The sequence below is a fragment of the Mesoplodon densirostris genome, chromosome 5 (assembly GCF_025265405.1).
Source record: "Mesoplodon densirostris isolate mMesDen1 chromosome 5, mMesDen1 primary haplotype, whole genome shotgun sequence".
In the NCBI taxonomy this organism is placed as follows: domain Eukaryota; kingdom Metazoa; phylum Chordata; class Mammalia; order Artiodactyla; family Ziphiidae; genus Mesoplodon; species Mesoplodon densirostris.
In genome coordinates, this window is record NC_082665.1 from 49,780,434 (window position 1) to 49,796,221 (window position 15,788).

The 15,788-nt window shown below is 40.0% G+C and overlaps 2 protein-coding genes across 5 annotated transcripts in view; one reads left to right on the forward strand and one right to left on the reverse strand.

Annotated features, from left to right (window-relative positions):
• Positions 1–13,930, reverse strand: part of RPL24 (ribosomal protein L24) — a 100,498-nt gene extending 86,568 nt beyond the window's left edge. Inside the window, exon 1 of one of the 2 annotated variants that reach the window (XM_060098734.1) lies at positions 13,926–13,930. In XM_060098734.1, coding sequence (XP_059954717.1) covers positions 13,926–13,930 — 5 coding nt within the window. Of the gene's footprint in view, positions 1–2,658; positions 2,665–13,925 lie in introns of those variants that run through there. The other variant, XM_060098735.1, reaches the window with a different exon arrangement.
• NXPE3 (neurexophilin and PC-esterase domain family member 3) overlaps positions 1–15,788 on the forward strand; it is a 54,220-nt gene that overhangs the window by 23,866 nt on the left and 14,566 nt on the right. For all 3 annotated transcript variants that reach the window (XM_060098730.1, XM_060098732.1, XM_060098731.1), the window contains 2 exons: positions 4,636–5,390; positions 9,482–9,555. In XM_060098730.1, the coding sequence (XP_059954713.1) occupies positions 4,636–5,390; positions 9,482–9,555 (829 nt within the window). The remainder of the gene's footprint in view (positions 1–4,635; positions 5,391–9,481; positions 9,556–15,788) is intronic.

Sequence of the window (15,788 nt, forward strand, 5' to 3'; positions counted from 1 at the left end):
ATACCTGGGATAAATCCCACTTGATCATGGTGTATAATTCTTTTTACACATTGTTGGATTTGATTTGTTAATATTTTGTTGATGATTTTACATCTGTGTTTATGAGGGAAATTTGTAGTTTTCTTGTAATGTCGTTGTCTAGTTTTGGTATTAGGGTAATGCTGGCTTTATAGAAAGAGTTAGGAAGTATTCCCTCTGCTTCTGTGTTCTGACAGAGAGTGTAGAGAATTGATACAATTTCTTCCTTAAATATTTGGTAGAATTCATCAATGAATCCCACCTGGACCTGGTGGTGTCCGTTTTGAAAGGTCATTAATTATTGATCCAGATTCTTTACTAGAGATTATAGGCCTATTCAGATTATCTGTTTCTTCTTGCATGAGTTTTGGCAGAGTGTATCTTTCAAGGAATTGGTGCATTTCATCTCAGTTATCAAATTTGTGTGTATAGAGTTGTTTGTGGTATTCCTTGATTATCCTTTTTTTAAAAATTTATTTATTTATTTACCTATTTATTTTTGGCCGTGTTGGGTCTTTGTTGCTGCGCGCGGGCTTTCTCTAGTTGTGGTGAGCGGAGACTACTCTTGGTTGCGGTGCGCGGGCTTCTCATTGTGGTGGCTTCTCTTGTTGCGAAGCATGGGCTCTAGACGTGCAAGCTTCAGTAGTTGTGGCTCGCGGGCTCTAGAGCACAGGCTCAGTAGTTGTGGCGCATGGGCTTAGTTGCTCCGCAGCATGTGGGATCTTCCCCGACCAGGGCTTGAACCCATGTCCCCTGAATTGGCAAGCGGATTCTTAACCACTGCACCTCCAGGGAAGTCCCTTGCTTATCCTTTTAATGTCTGTGGGATCTGTAGTGATGTCTCTTCTTTCATTTCTGATAATGGTAATTTGTGTCCTGTCTGTTTTCCTTAGTTAGCCTTGCTGCAGGCTTATTGATTTTATTGATCTTTTCAAAGAACCAGCTTTTGGCCTCATTGTCTTTCCTCTTGATTTCCTCTTTTCAGTTTCATTGATTTCTGCTCTAATTTCTAATTTCTTTTCTTCTCCATACTTTGGAGTTGATTTGCTTTTCTTTTTCTAGTTTCCTAAGGTTGGAGTTTAGATGATTGATCTTAGATCTTTCCTCTTTTCTAATAATGTGCATTCAGTGCTGTAAATTTCCCTCTAAGACCTACTTTTACGGCATCCCATAAATTTTGATAAGTTGTGTTTTCGTTTTCATTTAACTAAAAAGATTTAAATTTTCTATTGATATTTTTTCTTTGACCCTTGTTTTATTTAGAAGTGTGTTGTTTATTTTATTTTATTATTTATTTATTTGTTTATTTATTTATTGGGCACCCCTCGTGGCTTGTGGGATTTTTTTAGTTCCCCGACCAGAGATTGAACCTGGGCCCTGAGCAGTGAGAGCGTGGAGTATTAAGCACTGGACCGCCAGGAAATTCCCAGAAGTGTGTTGTTTAATCTCCAAGTATTTGGGGATTTCCTAGCTATCGTTTTGTTATTAATTTCTAGTTTAATGCCATTGTAGTCTGAGAGCAGACATTGTATGATTTCTATTCTTTTCAATTTTTTATGGTATGTTTTATGGCCCAGAATATGATCTGTTTTTGTGCATCTTTCATGTGAGCTTGAGAAGAATGTGTATTCTGCTGTTGCTAGGTAAGTAGTTTATAGATGCCCATGATATCTAGTTGATTGGTGGTGCTGTTGAGTTCCACTGTGTCCTCACTGACTTTCTGCTTGCTGGATCCATCCATTTCTGATAGTGGGGTATTGAAGTCTTTAAATACAATAGTGAATTTATCTATTTTTTCTTGCAGTTCTATCAGTGTTTGCCTCACATATTTGACTTTCTGTTGTTAGGCACATACATGTTAAAGATTGTTATGTCTTCTTGGAGAATTGACCCTTTTATTATTATATAATATCCTTCTTTATCTCTGATGACTTTCCTTGCTCTGAAGTCTACTCTGTCTGAAGTTAATATAACTATTCCTGCTTTCTTTTGATTAGTGCTAGCCTGGTATATCTTTCTCCATCCACTTACTTTTAATCTATATAAGTTTTATATTTAAAGTAAGTTTCTTAGAGACAACATATAATTGAGTCTGACAACCTCTGTCTTCTAACTGGTGTCTTTAGTCCATTGGTGTTCAAGGTGATTATTGATATAGTTGGATTGATATCTACCGTAGTTGTTACTGTTTTCTATTCATTGTCCTTGTTCTTTGTTCCTATTTTTGTCTTCTGCTCTTTTTCTGACTTTTGTGGGTTTTTTAAAATTAATTAATTAATTTATGGCTGTGTTGGGTCTCTGTTTCTGTGCGAGGGCTCTCTCTAGTTGTGGCAAGCGGGGGCCACTCTTCATCGCGGTGCGCGGGCCTCTCACTATCGTGGCCTCTCTTGTTGCGGAGCACAGGCTCCAGATGCGCAGGCTCAGTAATTGTGGCTCATGGGCCCAGTTGCTCCGTGGCATGTGGGATCCTCCCAGACCAGGGCTCGAACCCGTGTCCCCTGCACTGGCAGGCAGATTCTCAACCACTGCACCACCAGGGAAGCCCTGACTCTTGTGGTTTTAATTGAGCATTTTTAAAGAAAATATTTATTTATTTTTATTTTTGGTTGCATGGGGTCTTAGTTGTGGCATGAGGGATATTTCATTGCTGCACGCAGGCTCTTCATGCAACACGAGGGCTACTCTCTAGTTGTGGCATGCGGGCTACTCTCTTGTTGTGGCGTGTGTGTGGGCTTCTCTCTAGTTGTGGCGCACGGGCTTCTCTCTAGTTGTGCTGCGCAGGGTCCAGAGCGCTTGGGCTCTGTAGTTGAGGTGCTTGGGCTCAGTAGTTGTGGCGCATGGGCTTAGCTGCCCCGCAGCATGTGGGATCTTAGTTCCCCGACCAGGGATGGAACCTGCGTCCCCTGCATTGGAGGGCGGAATCTTAACCACTGGACCACCAGGGAAGTCCCTACTTGAACATTTTATAGATTCCATTTTGTCTCCTTTCTTAGTGCATCAGTTATACTTCTCATTTTACTTTAAGTGGTTGCCCTGGAGTTTTCAGTATGCATTTACAAGTAACTCAAGTCCACTATCAAATAATACCATACTGCTTCATGGGTAGTGCAGGTACATTATTAACAAAATATTCCTAATTCCTCCCTCCTGTCCCTTGATAATTGCTGTATTTTTTTCCTTTTAGTATGTCTTGTAATTTTTGTTGAAAGCTGGACATGATGTACTGGGTAAAATGAACTCCAATAAATAGGCTTTTAGTGGTGTGGGGGTGAGGTGTAGGGGAGGTGAAACATTTTATAGTCTTATGATCCTCAGTTCTTTAGTGAGTCTGTGAACTTCAGAATTGTTTCTTAGTCTTACCCCCAACCCTTAAATTGGATAGAATGGTTAGAGTGGGCTGGAGTTGGGTATGTCCCTTACCTCAGTTTGGTTAGGCTCTGATAAAACCTCAGTAGGTTAGGCTCTGGTAAAATAGTTTGGCTTGAGGGCAGGCCTTGTTAAGAAGAATGGAATACTCTGATATTCAGTAGTCCCTCCATCCACTGTTTTGCTTTCTGTGGTGTCATTTACCTATGGTCAACCATGATCTGAAAATATTAAATGGAAAATTCCAGAGATAAACAACTTACCAGTTTGAAATTGTGCATTGTTCTGAGTAGCGTGATGAAATCTTGTGCCATCCTGCTGTTTCCCACCCAGGATCCCCAACCACTGACCTCATTGTAGCTCAATCCACGATCACCTGACACAGATGATCCTTCTTCTGACGTGTTGTCAGAAGGTCAGTAGTAGCCTAACGCTACGTCACAATGCCTACATCATTCACCTCACTTCATCTCATCACGTAGGCCTTTTATCCTTTTACATCATCACAACAAGAAGAAGGACAGTACACCGATAAGATATTTTGAGAGAGGGACTTCCCTGGTGGTCCAGTGGCTAAGACTCGTGCTCCGAATACAGGGGGCCCGGGTTCAATCCCTGGCTGGGGAGCTAGATCCCACATGCATGCTGCAACGAAGACTTCGTATGCTGTAACTAAGAGTTTGCATGGTGCAACTGAAAGATCCTGCACACGGTAATGATGATCCCGCACACAGCAACAAAGATCCCGCATGCCACAACTAAGACCCAGCGCTGCCAAATAAATTAAAAAAAAAAGATATTTTGAGAGAGACCTCATTCACATAACTTTTATTCTAGTGTATTATTATAATTGTTCTATTTTATTATTATTGTTAATTTCTTACTGTGCCTAATTTATAAATTAAACTTTATCATAGGTATATATGTATGGGAAAAAGCAGCAAATATAGGGTTTGATGTGACCCACAGTTTCAGGCATCCACTGGGGGTCTTGGAAGTATCTCCTGTGGATAAAGGGGGACTACTGTCCTTCAAAATGATTCCTTTTCCCTTTCTCCTTCTGGAAGCACCAAAGGGATTTTTCTCTGATATTTGCTGTGGGAACCTGTAAAACTGGTGAGCCGTGGTTTTTGAAACAATGTCATCTCAAGTAAGTTTTATTAAAATTTAAGCTGAAGCAGGGATTTATTTGTTGACTATAAGGAGATTTGTTGTAGCTGTGGTTTCTGTTGTTTGTGTCTTTCTCTTCAGTACTTGGACCATGAGGCTGCATCAGCCACATTCATCGACAGCGGTGGACAGTTTGTTTTCTCCCAGGTGACAGGAATTAGCCGGAATCCTTACTGTGGCTATGAGCACCAGACTCTGTCCAGCCGGGAGCGCCTGGAGGAGGACTCCTTGTTGGCCGCCTTACAGTGGCAGGTGCCTGATGTGGGCCCAGTCCCCTTTTTGAAGAGCACTGACCCTTCTTCCAGCTACTTTGTCATCTTGAACTCTGCAGCCTTCTTCAAGGTGGGAAGCCAGCTAGAGGTGCTGGTTCATGTACAGGATTTTCAAAGAAAGCCCAAGAAGTATGGTGGAGACTACCTGCAGGCCAGAATCCACTCCCCTAAGCTGCAGGCAGGGGCTGTGGGTAGAGTGGTGGACTACCAGAATGGGTTTTACAAGGTCTTTTTTACTCTGCTCTGGCCAGGCAGAGTTAAAGTGTCCATATCTCTGGTCCACCCCAGTGAAGGGATCAGAGTTCTTCAGAATCTACAGGAAGAGAAACCAGACAGGGTCTATTTCAAGAGCCTCTTCCGTTCAGGAAGAATTTCTGAAACTACAGAGTGTAACGTGTGTCTTCCTGGGAGTCTTCCCCTGTGCAACTTTACAGATCTCTATACCGGAGAACCCTGGTTCTGCTTCAAACCAAAGAAGCTCCCTTGCAGTAGCCGAATTAACCATTTCAAGGGTGGATACCTGAAGGGCCTCCTAACTGCTGCTGAGAATGCTTTCTTCCAGAGGTATGTGCTCCTTGCTCTAGGGGGTAATTTAAGAGGTCCCTTTCCATTGTCTTTGTCCTACTTAGGAGACTTTCTTATTTTGGTTATGTGCTTCTTATATCTTTCTGAACTTGGCCCAATTCAGGAGAGGTGGTAAGAAAATAAATATTTATATTTTGTGATTAGTGTGCTTATTTCAGTTCAAATTAATGACCTTAAATTTTTGTTCTTTTACCTTAATATCTTTAACTTCAGAATTGCATAGCATATCTATATAAGCAAGATCACTTATTCACAGAACAGATAAAAAAAGTCATCCAAGAACAGGGCTACTAGAGGTCTTATAGTCAGGGTAGTGTTTTAGCTTCATGTCTAATAAACTGAAAAAGTTTTAAGTGACATATTATTAGTTGTTAAAATCATATAAACATTTATTGATAGGAAAAAGACTATGAATATGGTAACATTGCTGGACTGATTTAATGATAAGCATGGGAAGCCAGAAACACCACAGCAAACTGTATTTTTGAAGGTTAATAGTTGTTGAAATTATTGCATTCCATATAGTTCTGAAATAAAATAACATTCTTAAGGAATAAAAAGAAAAATAACATAGAAAGTACAATTACTTGAGAGAATGTAAAACATTTTTTATTTTTAAATGAAATCTATACTTTAAAAATATTCCCTTGGGCTTCCCTGGTGGCGCAGTGGTTAAGAATCCACCTGCCAATGCAGGGGACACAGGTTCGAGCCCTAGTCCGGGAAGATCCCGCCTGCCGCGGAGAAACTAAGCCCGTGCACCACAACTACTGAGCCTGCGCTCTAGAGTCCATGCTCCACAACAAGAGAAGCCACCGCAAAGAGAAGCCCGCGCACTGCAACGAAGAGTAGCCCCCGCTCGCTGCAACTAGAGAAAGCCCGCACGCAGCAGCAAAGACCTGATGCAGCCAAAAATAAAATAAAAATAAAAAATAAATAAATTTATATAAAAAAATTCCCTTGTAGAGAGGAATCTTTGTTGAGTGTATCTGGGCACTCTAAAACTTTTAATGTTTTATGTCCACTCATTACTTGGTGGGGGAAAAGTTCCTACCATGAGATGTGTGGTCTGTAGGAGCTTCTAAAATAAAACTCTGATTTTTAACTTCCCGAGTCAGCTTTTGGTCGTTAACAGTTTTAAGTACATATTTGATGCCATACTTTCAGAAGGCCAGCAGAGGGAGCACTACTCCCAGTGTATTCACTGTACTGTTCTTGTACTGTTCTAGTTTTTTGTGGCTCAGTACAAAAGGACTTTAATTTTATTCTTGGGTTCAGATCTTAGACACATTATTTATCAGTGACTATGAGCAGATGATTTTATTTCTGTGTACTTTTTGCCTATGTATGAAGACTGTTCAGTTACCCCCTTTTATTTTAAATAACTTTTTTTTTAAGATTTTTTTTTTATGTGGACCATTTTTTAAAGTCTTAGTCCCTTTTAGAGTTGTGTTGTCAGTCTACTTACTGGCTTAGCAAAGAGGAGGAAGCATAGCATGTAATTTACTGAAATTCCACGTGGAAAAAAGTGGGAAAAAGGTTAGAGAATTAAGTTAGTGTAAAATTTAAAATGTTCCTAACACTAAATCCTACCAATAAAACCAAAGAACACCTGTGAATCCAGAAGGATAAAACAATGTCTGCCCCTGCCTTTACTTGCATATCCTGGATGAGGCTGGCTGAGGGTACTTTGTAGTAGAATCATTAAAAAAGATTCTACTTACCTGGAAGTTTTCCGGGAAAGCGTTTGAGGTGGCATAAGTTTTTGGAAACCAAACATTTGACAAAGTCCTGATACAGATTTTTTTTTGCATTGTTTGCTCTGTTAAAAATCTGAAATTTTGCATTAGGCTAACTGAAAAGAAAAAGAGAAAGATTGAGATTGATCATTTGAGGGATCTTTGAGTGTAGTATTTTGAGCTCATGGCCTGAATATGTTAAGCTATGCTCATTTTTACCTCTCTTCCTTGGTGGCTCGTAATGTTGCTTAATTCAGAAAGGATTAAGAAGCTTAGCCTTGGTCTTTGGTTCCCAAATGACAGTTGGACAATTAAGGTGGTCTAATCTCTCAAGGAAAAAAAAAAGTGTTGGTTTTTAGAAAGAACCATAGTACTTTGCTTAAAAAATTCTGATAACAAGAGAATGTCTTTTGAAAGAATGAGCTTATCACATTAAAAGCTTCCCTTTTATTTTAGCATGATTTATACTTTTTTTTCCTTTCTAACTTTGTATTAAAAAAGTTCAAATCTGTAGAAACAGTGAGCACCCACATACCTTTAGCTTAGACCCACCATTGTTATGTTTTGCCACATTTGCTTTCTCTCTTTCTATGTGTTTATATGTGTGTATATGTGTATAATTCTTTCCCCTCAGACCATTTGAGAGTAAGGTGCAGACATCATGGCACTGCACCCCAGGCATATGCATCTCCTAGGACTTTCTCCAACGTATAACCATGACACAGTGATCACACTTGGGCCTATTATCATTGACACAACATTGTTATTTAATATGCAGTCTATATTCAAGTTTATCCAGTTGTCCCAATAATATCCTTTATTGCTATCTCTTTTATTTTAACTGAATCTCTGATCACACACAATCTGTTTAGTTGTCTCTTTAATCTTTTAGTCCAGAAGAGTTCTCTAACTTATTTTGGTTTTTACGATATTGACAATTTTGATGTTGCTGTTTTTGTGGAATATTGCTTAAATTGGATTTGCTGCTTTATTGTTTCTGCATGATTAGATTGAGAGTAAACATTTTTACAAGCAAATTACAGTGGTGAAGGTTTCTTCTTTTCCTTACCTTAAAGCTTTAAACTCATGAAAGTAGTTTATATGTGCTCTCTTAAAGTCATGTATATTAATTGTCACTTTTACAATCCATGAAATGCTGTTATTCTCTAACATAGCCCCCTATAATTCCTTCCTTCCTTGTTGTCTGTCTCCCTCATTCATTAGAATGTCAGTGCCATGAAGGAGGAGATGCTGTTTTGTTTTGTTTTTGTTTGGCTGTGACACTTGGCTTATGGGATCTTAGTTCCCCAACCAGGGATCGAACCTGGGCCCTCGGCAGTGAAAGCCTAGAGTCCTAACCACTGGACCTCCAGGGAATTCCCGATGCTGTGTGTTTTGTTTACTGTTATATCCCTAGTAGCTAGGATAGTGCCTGGCACATAGTAGAAGCTTAAGGATTATTTAAGAACAAATCTGTTTTGAATTGAGTTTTGATGAAATGAAATATCGTAACTGCAAGTTCCCATATCGAGTTTGGAAAGTTAGCATTTTATTTTATTTTTTTGTTTTTGGTCTAAGTGCAAGAGGCCTAATTATTATGAGCCAGTTTTTGGAATAGTTACACCACGTTTTCAGTATACTCCTCCTGGACTCCACTGTCCCCCACCTTTTCACACAGCCCTCTATCAGATATTTTCTGAGCATGGACTCTAGTCCAGGACCTGTGCTAAGTACTGAAGATGAAAGATGAATGGGATATAATCCATGTCTTTGAGGAGTACATGTTTTATTAAGGGGAACAGACACTACAGAGCCGTAGTAATGATGAACAGAGTACATGCATGAGCACGTATCTGGGGACACATGTCCCCAGGTAGGAGTCAGCTCTGGGCAAGGCCTAAGGAATCTGACGTATGACTTAATGCTCCATAGTCTTGCAGCCTGAAAACTAAGTAGTGACAAAATAGACATTCTCATCAGTGAGTCCAAGGGAAGTAAGGCCTCTTGCACTTAGACCAAAAACATTCTCTGAGTCCAAGGGAAGTAATTCAAACAGAATTTGTCATTTTGGAGTTTGCACTCTAAGGGTGAAGCAGTGAAAAATTAAAAACTTGTTTAATTCTTATTCAGTTTATGTATCCATATAACCTGCTTATTATAATATACCTAGTTTATTAATTATCAATTTTATTGATTAACATATATAAGAATATTTCATCTTAGTAAGGCTTTGTGAAATCCTGTCCATTTAAAAATTTGAAAATAAAGATACATATTAGAAAATAAATGTTCCTGAATCTAAGCTTGTACTCTTTTTATTCCTCTTCCAAGTGGTGTCAATATCAAAATGCCAATCAACTCCAGTGGACCTGATTGGGTGACTGTGATTCCCAGCAGTGTAAAAGGTAAAAAGGAATGAGCTTGATGATTTGTTGTTTTTCCTGCTAAGTGTGTTGAGGCCCTGTAGTTACACTGATGTTACAAAGCCCCCCTTTTTTTTCCTTTTTAATATGCCCTGGTTACTGCTGGGCACAGTTTTAACTGTTTTAACAAACATTCCAGGTGATTCTGATCCATTGGTATAGGATATTATTAAGAGTAAAAGAATGAAATTTAGAAGAGTAAATGTATGTGTTTTGTTTTTGCAGAATAGGTATAATGAGCTTTAGTGCCTTGTAGAAAGAAAGGATGAACACTATTAAGGTGGTTATGCAGATGGAAGGTGATCACTCCTTGGCCTTTTGGCTAAGATCAAGTGCAGATGGCAGACGAGGTCCTTTTAGCTGTTGAAAGCATGTATGTAGTATCCTACAGAGCAGATAGTGCAAACACCAACGCCCCAGGGATGAGGTATATAACACATATGAACCCACCAGTGTGGGTATTGACCATATGCATGCCTTGTGTAAGTGGTGGTTAAGGAACTGCAGAGCAAGGACCATCTAAAGGGGGCATCCCCTCAGTTCCTACACGTTGTTGCTATGCAAAAATGTAGACCCAGCACAGCCAGATCTATAGATTTTTTTTCCATGAAAAACCAGAAATCAATTTTTGAATGTTAATATCTCCAGATTTCAAAACATTGGCATCCAGTTAAAAACTTTAAAACTATTGTGTGGGCTAAATAAAATTTGAGGCCCAGATGCAGGCAGGACACTGTCAGTCTGTATCTCTGGTGTTCACTGTCATGTGCCACAAGAAATCCCAGTCTTTTCCTAGTGAAGAGCTGTATTTGATTTACTTGAACCCAGTGAGTTACTAATTTTAGAGGGTACATATGCGAAGCATCGTTAATAGAAATTGCTTACCTTTTATCTGCCTGGCCCTCAACCCCACAGCCGAGATATCAGTAAACATGGGATCACCCAGGAGTGCTGAACCCCTCATATGCTCACATCTGACACCTCCGGAGGCCCCATCCCACTACCAGATCTATCTCCCTCTTCCACAGCCCTGGTTGTCTGGCTCACCCACCTTGTGATGTCCCTGGCTATCCAGTGGGAGGAGCTTTGGATGGTTTACTTGAACCTGACAGGTCTTGGGATTCAGCCAGGAAGTGGTTGTGGGTTTGTGATGTACATTCTGTTTAGAGAGAAGAAAGATTCAGTAACTAGTGGGGCTTTTGATGGATTTTTAGAGGAAGAAAGAAACCATGAATCAGTAGGAGCGGGGTAGCCTGGCTTTGATAAAACTGTCTCGGAGCAGGTAAATAATTGGAAAGAAAAGAGAAGGACAATTACTTTATAAAGCAATGAAGTCCGGCTTGGGGGAACTTCACCTAAATTCACCTTAGTGACCAGCAGGGGGCACTCAAAGACGCTAAACGAAGGGCTCACATTCTTCCTTCTTTAATTCCTTCCTTCTTCCCTCCCTCCCTGCCTTCCTCTCTTAATTCCTTCATTCCCTTTGTACTCTTTTTTAAAAATATTTTGTTTTCAGATAATTTTAGACTTAAGGAAGAGTTGTGGAAATAGTACAAAGTTCCCGTATAGCCTTCACCAAGTTTCCCTTATGCTAATTTCTGATTAATTGCTGTGCCGGATCTTCATTGTGACATGCCGGCTCTCTAGTTGCGGTATGTGGGATCTTAGTTCCTGACCAGGATCGAACCCAGGCCCCCTGCACTGGGAGTGTGGAGTCTTAACCACTGGACCACCAGGGAAGTCCCCCCTTATGCTAATTTCTTAAGAAATCACAGAACACTTATCAAAACCAAGAATTTAACATCCATATAATGTTATTAACTAAACTATAGAGTTTATTTGGATTTCATCAGTTTTTCCACTAATGTCCTTTTTTGTTTCAGAATCCAGTGCAGATCTCACATTGCATTTAGTTGCATGTTTCCTTAGTCTTCCCTCTGTGACAGATCCTCAGGCTCTTATTGTCTTCCATGACTTTGACACTTTTGAAAAGCATTGGTCAGATAGTTTTTAGAATCTCTCTAAACTTGGGTTTGTCTAGTGTTTTCTTTTGATTGGAATGAGGTTATGCATTTTTGGAAAGAATAGGACAGAAATGATGTTGTATCCTTTTGAGAGGGTACATGATGTTGATATGTATTGCTAACAATGTTAACCTTGATCACTTGGTTAAAGTGGTGTCTAGCCCGGTTTTCCACTGTAAACTAATTATTTTTCTCTCTTTCCTTTTTTTTTTTTTTTTTTTTTTTTGGCTGTGCTGCTCGGCTTGTGGGATCTTAGTTCCCTGATGAGGGATCGAACCCAGGCCCTTGGCAGTGATAGCACGGAGTCCTAACCACTAGACTGCCAGGGAATTCCCTAAACTAATTATTTTTATCTTTGTATTTACTCAGTATTCTGGGGAGGTACTTTGAGACTGTGGTAGGCTGAATAATGGCCCCCAAATATATCCAGATCCTAATCCCTTGAATTTGTGAATGTTACCTTATATGACAAAAGAAACTTTACAGATGTGATTAAGTTAAGAGTTTTGAGCTGGGGGGAGATTATCTGGATTATCTGAGTGGGCACTAAATGCAATCACAAGTGTTCTTTTAGGAGGGAGGCAGAGGGAGATTTCATACAGAAGACAGAAAGCCATGTGAAGATGGAAGCAGAGAGAGGTTTGAAGATGCCATGACATTGGCTTTAGAAATGGAGAAAGGGGCCATGAGCTAAAGAATATAGCTCTAGAAAAGGCAAGGGAACAAATTCTTCCCTAGATCCTCCAGAGAGAGTGTGACTCTGCTAACACCTTGGTGTTGGCCCAGTGATACTGATTTTGGACTCCTGGCCTCAGAACTGTAAGAGAATAAAGTTGTGTTGTTTTAAGCCACTACATTTGTGGTAATTTGTTACAGCAGCTACAGGAAACTAATACAGAGACTATGTAAACATTCTGTTTCTGCTTAAACTTTCATCTACTAATTTTAGCATTCATCATTCGATCTTCCCTGCAGCAGTTATTTCTGTGGTGTTCTAATGGTGACTTGCTCTATCTCTCATTTTTAAGACATGTATTAATTGAAATTTTTCTGTAAGGAAGAGTTGTTCCTTCTTCACCATTAATTTAATCAGTATAGACTCCTGACTATTTCATTCTTTGGTTTATAATCCAATTCAGTTGTTCAAATTGTTCCACTTTTGGTAGTTGAGAACTTTTCTAGTTTGGCTTCTGTGCCCTTTTGACATGCTCTCATTCTTTTAATTAATTAACTTATTTCTTTTTGAGCACTTCCTTACTTTACGGTACCACAGGATATTTCAGGTTCATCTTATATTTTCTTTGCCCAGGCCTTGGAAGTGTTCATAATATTTACACTTATATTATTTCACTTATGGATCCTATATTTTGAAGGTTTTATTTTCCCTATGACATTTCATAATTTATATATTAGTTAATTGATTTTCGTACAAGGTAAAACTCTTCTCAGGTGCATATTTAGAGTCTGGTGGATTGCTTGAGGTTGCCAGGGCTACCCCCATGCACACATAATTCCAGTCAAAAGCAAAGAAACACAGCTTCCAATTAGACTGGACTCTCTTATCAAGGGCAAGCATCTGGCTTCTGACAGGCTTTTCCAGTGTCAGAATTACTACTGAATTTTCATAAGCATCTGCATTGTGGTCCTCAGACCATTATAGCCTAATGGTGTGGGACCTTGATGGCTTCTAACCTCATCAGCAACTAAACTAGAGCTCATATTTTTGGGAGAGTTTACTGAAAGTTTAGGATAGGACTAGATTTAATAGCAATAGAATAAATATCAACATCTTTGTGGCTTTTTACTATTTTCTCTGTTTATTGAAATTTATCTCATATGCAATAGAGCACACAGATCATAAGCATACAGTACAATGGAGTTTTACATGTGTACCTATCTTTGTAGGGTGAATTCTAAGATGACTCCCAATGATCCATGCCCTTATATAAACCCTTCCCTTCAATTATATGACAAAGTTGACTTTAAAAAAAGAGAGATTGGGGCTTCCCTGGTGGCGCAGTGGTTGAGAGTCCGCCTGCCGATGCAGGGGACACAGGTTCGTACCCCGGTCCGGGAAGATCCCACATGCCGCTGAGCGGCTGGGCCCATGAGCCATGGCCGCTGGGCCTGCGTGTCCGGAGCCTGTGCTCCGCAACGGGAGAGGCCACAACAGTGAGAGGCCCGCGTACCGCAAAAATAAATAAATAAATAAGAGAGAGATTTTCCTGGATGTATCTGACCTAACCAGATAAGTCCTTAACAGGGACCAGGTTCTTCCAGAAGAAAGAGATTGAAAGTGTGAGAAGGATTCCATGTGAGGGAGATAACTTCATTGCTGGCTTTAAAGATGAAGGAGGCCATGGGGCAGGGAATGTAGGCAGCTTCTAGGAGCTGAAGGGCATTCCCTGGCTGACGACCAGCAAGGAAATGAGAAACTCAATCTTATAACCACAAGGAATTGAATTTGGCTAACAACTTGAACAAACTTGGAAACAGATTTTTCTCCAGAGCCTTCAGAAAGGAACACAGGCCTGCTAACATCCTGATTTCCACCTGTGAGAGCCTGAGCAGAGAACCTAGCCATACCAGGCCCTAGATTCCTGACGTGCAGAACTGTGGGAAAATAAATGCCCCTTGCTTTTAAGCCGTTAAGTTTGTGGTGATTTGTTACACAGCAATAGAAAACTAATTAACTACCACCCAGATCAAGATATAGAATGTTTACAGTGTATAGAATATTTCCAGTGTTCCAGTATGGCCCCTTATTGTGACAACTGCACTTTCACACTATTACAGTATCGAATTTTCACAACAGCCCTTCAGAATAACTAGTAGTTTGTCCGTTTTACAGATAATGAAACCAAGGTCCAGGTCCAGTTAACTTAGGAAATCAAAGGACTCACATCCTACACATAACATCCAGAAAACTGATATCATTTGGGGAAAGGCAGCCCACAGCCATTTCAATAATAAATGTAGGTCTCTGTAAATGGTCCCATCTCTGCTACCTCCTGTCTCCTCAACTCTCTGAGAAACTTTGGCAAGTCACTCTGACTTGCTTTCTTTACCTCTAAAAGATATTTGGACTAGCTGTTCTCTGAGGTCCCTTTCAACATTCTCTGAATCTACAGGTATTTCTACCTCACATAGCATTTTTATCTTTCCTTTGTAAAATGCATAGCTTTTAGGGGACTAAAATAGAACGGAAAAAAATCAATTTCTCAAGGTTTTGTGGGGCGAAACTCAAGCCAGTATGGTGGCTGAGGAGCTAGGACCTCCTCACGTTCCCAGCACTGGGCAGGGCATGCCCAGAGCTTGGCACGCTATCCTCACTCCTTACCTCCCCGAGGTGGTGCCCGGGCACTCCTGTGCTCATGTTCCCTGGTCAGGGAATTGTTTGCCTCCATTTCTTCTCTGACTTATCTTTCCTTCCCCTCATGAACCACGTTCTCCCTTTTGCCAGCCTTTTACTGTTCTTACTTCTAACTCCATGCCAGAAAATTAAGGGACCTGTGTTCACACACGCGCGCACACCTCCCACCCTTAATTCACACAGTATCCCTCTCGTCCAGCTCTTTCTAGATCATTTAGGAAAATTTATCTCTGCCTTTTTCTCTCTCATTTTGTCCCATTTGTGGTCCAAATAGCCTTTATTGTGGCTAATGAATGATATGGGATGATGCCCTTTGGAGGAAAATGTAAGCTGTGGGCTTTTAAAGAGAAGCCAGGACATTTTAGAGAAGCAGGGACCTTACTTGCAAATAATCAAAACTGTCCCTCCTGATTTTGCATAAAGGTCTTTATATCTGCTCTTACAATCGCCTGCCTGTAAAGTTCCTTCACCGTCAGTGTTCAAGACAACCATAAAATTGAGTAATAACTCATTTTTGTTTTTTAATTATTTTCATTCCACTTGTACAGTACATTAAGAGTTATATTATTGATTTAAGAGGCTTTCATATCTCGGATATCTTATGTGAAAATGCATTCTGAGCTCCAAGCAACACTGACTTTTTAAACAACTTCAGACTGCTTGAAATTATATTAGTCAGGAAATGTTTTTGTCCCAGTTGACCATAAGAGGGCAATGTAGGTAAACACATTTCACTTTAAAAATATGTTCTGTTATCTAGCGCTGCATGTTTAAAGAATTAATGTCAGGTTCAGTAATTGATTTGCTTTGCTTGACTT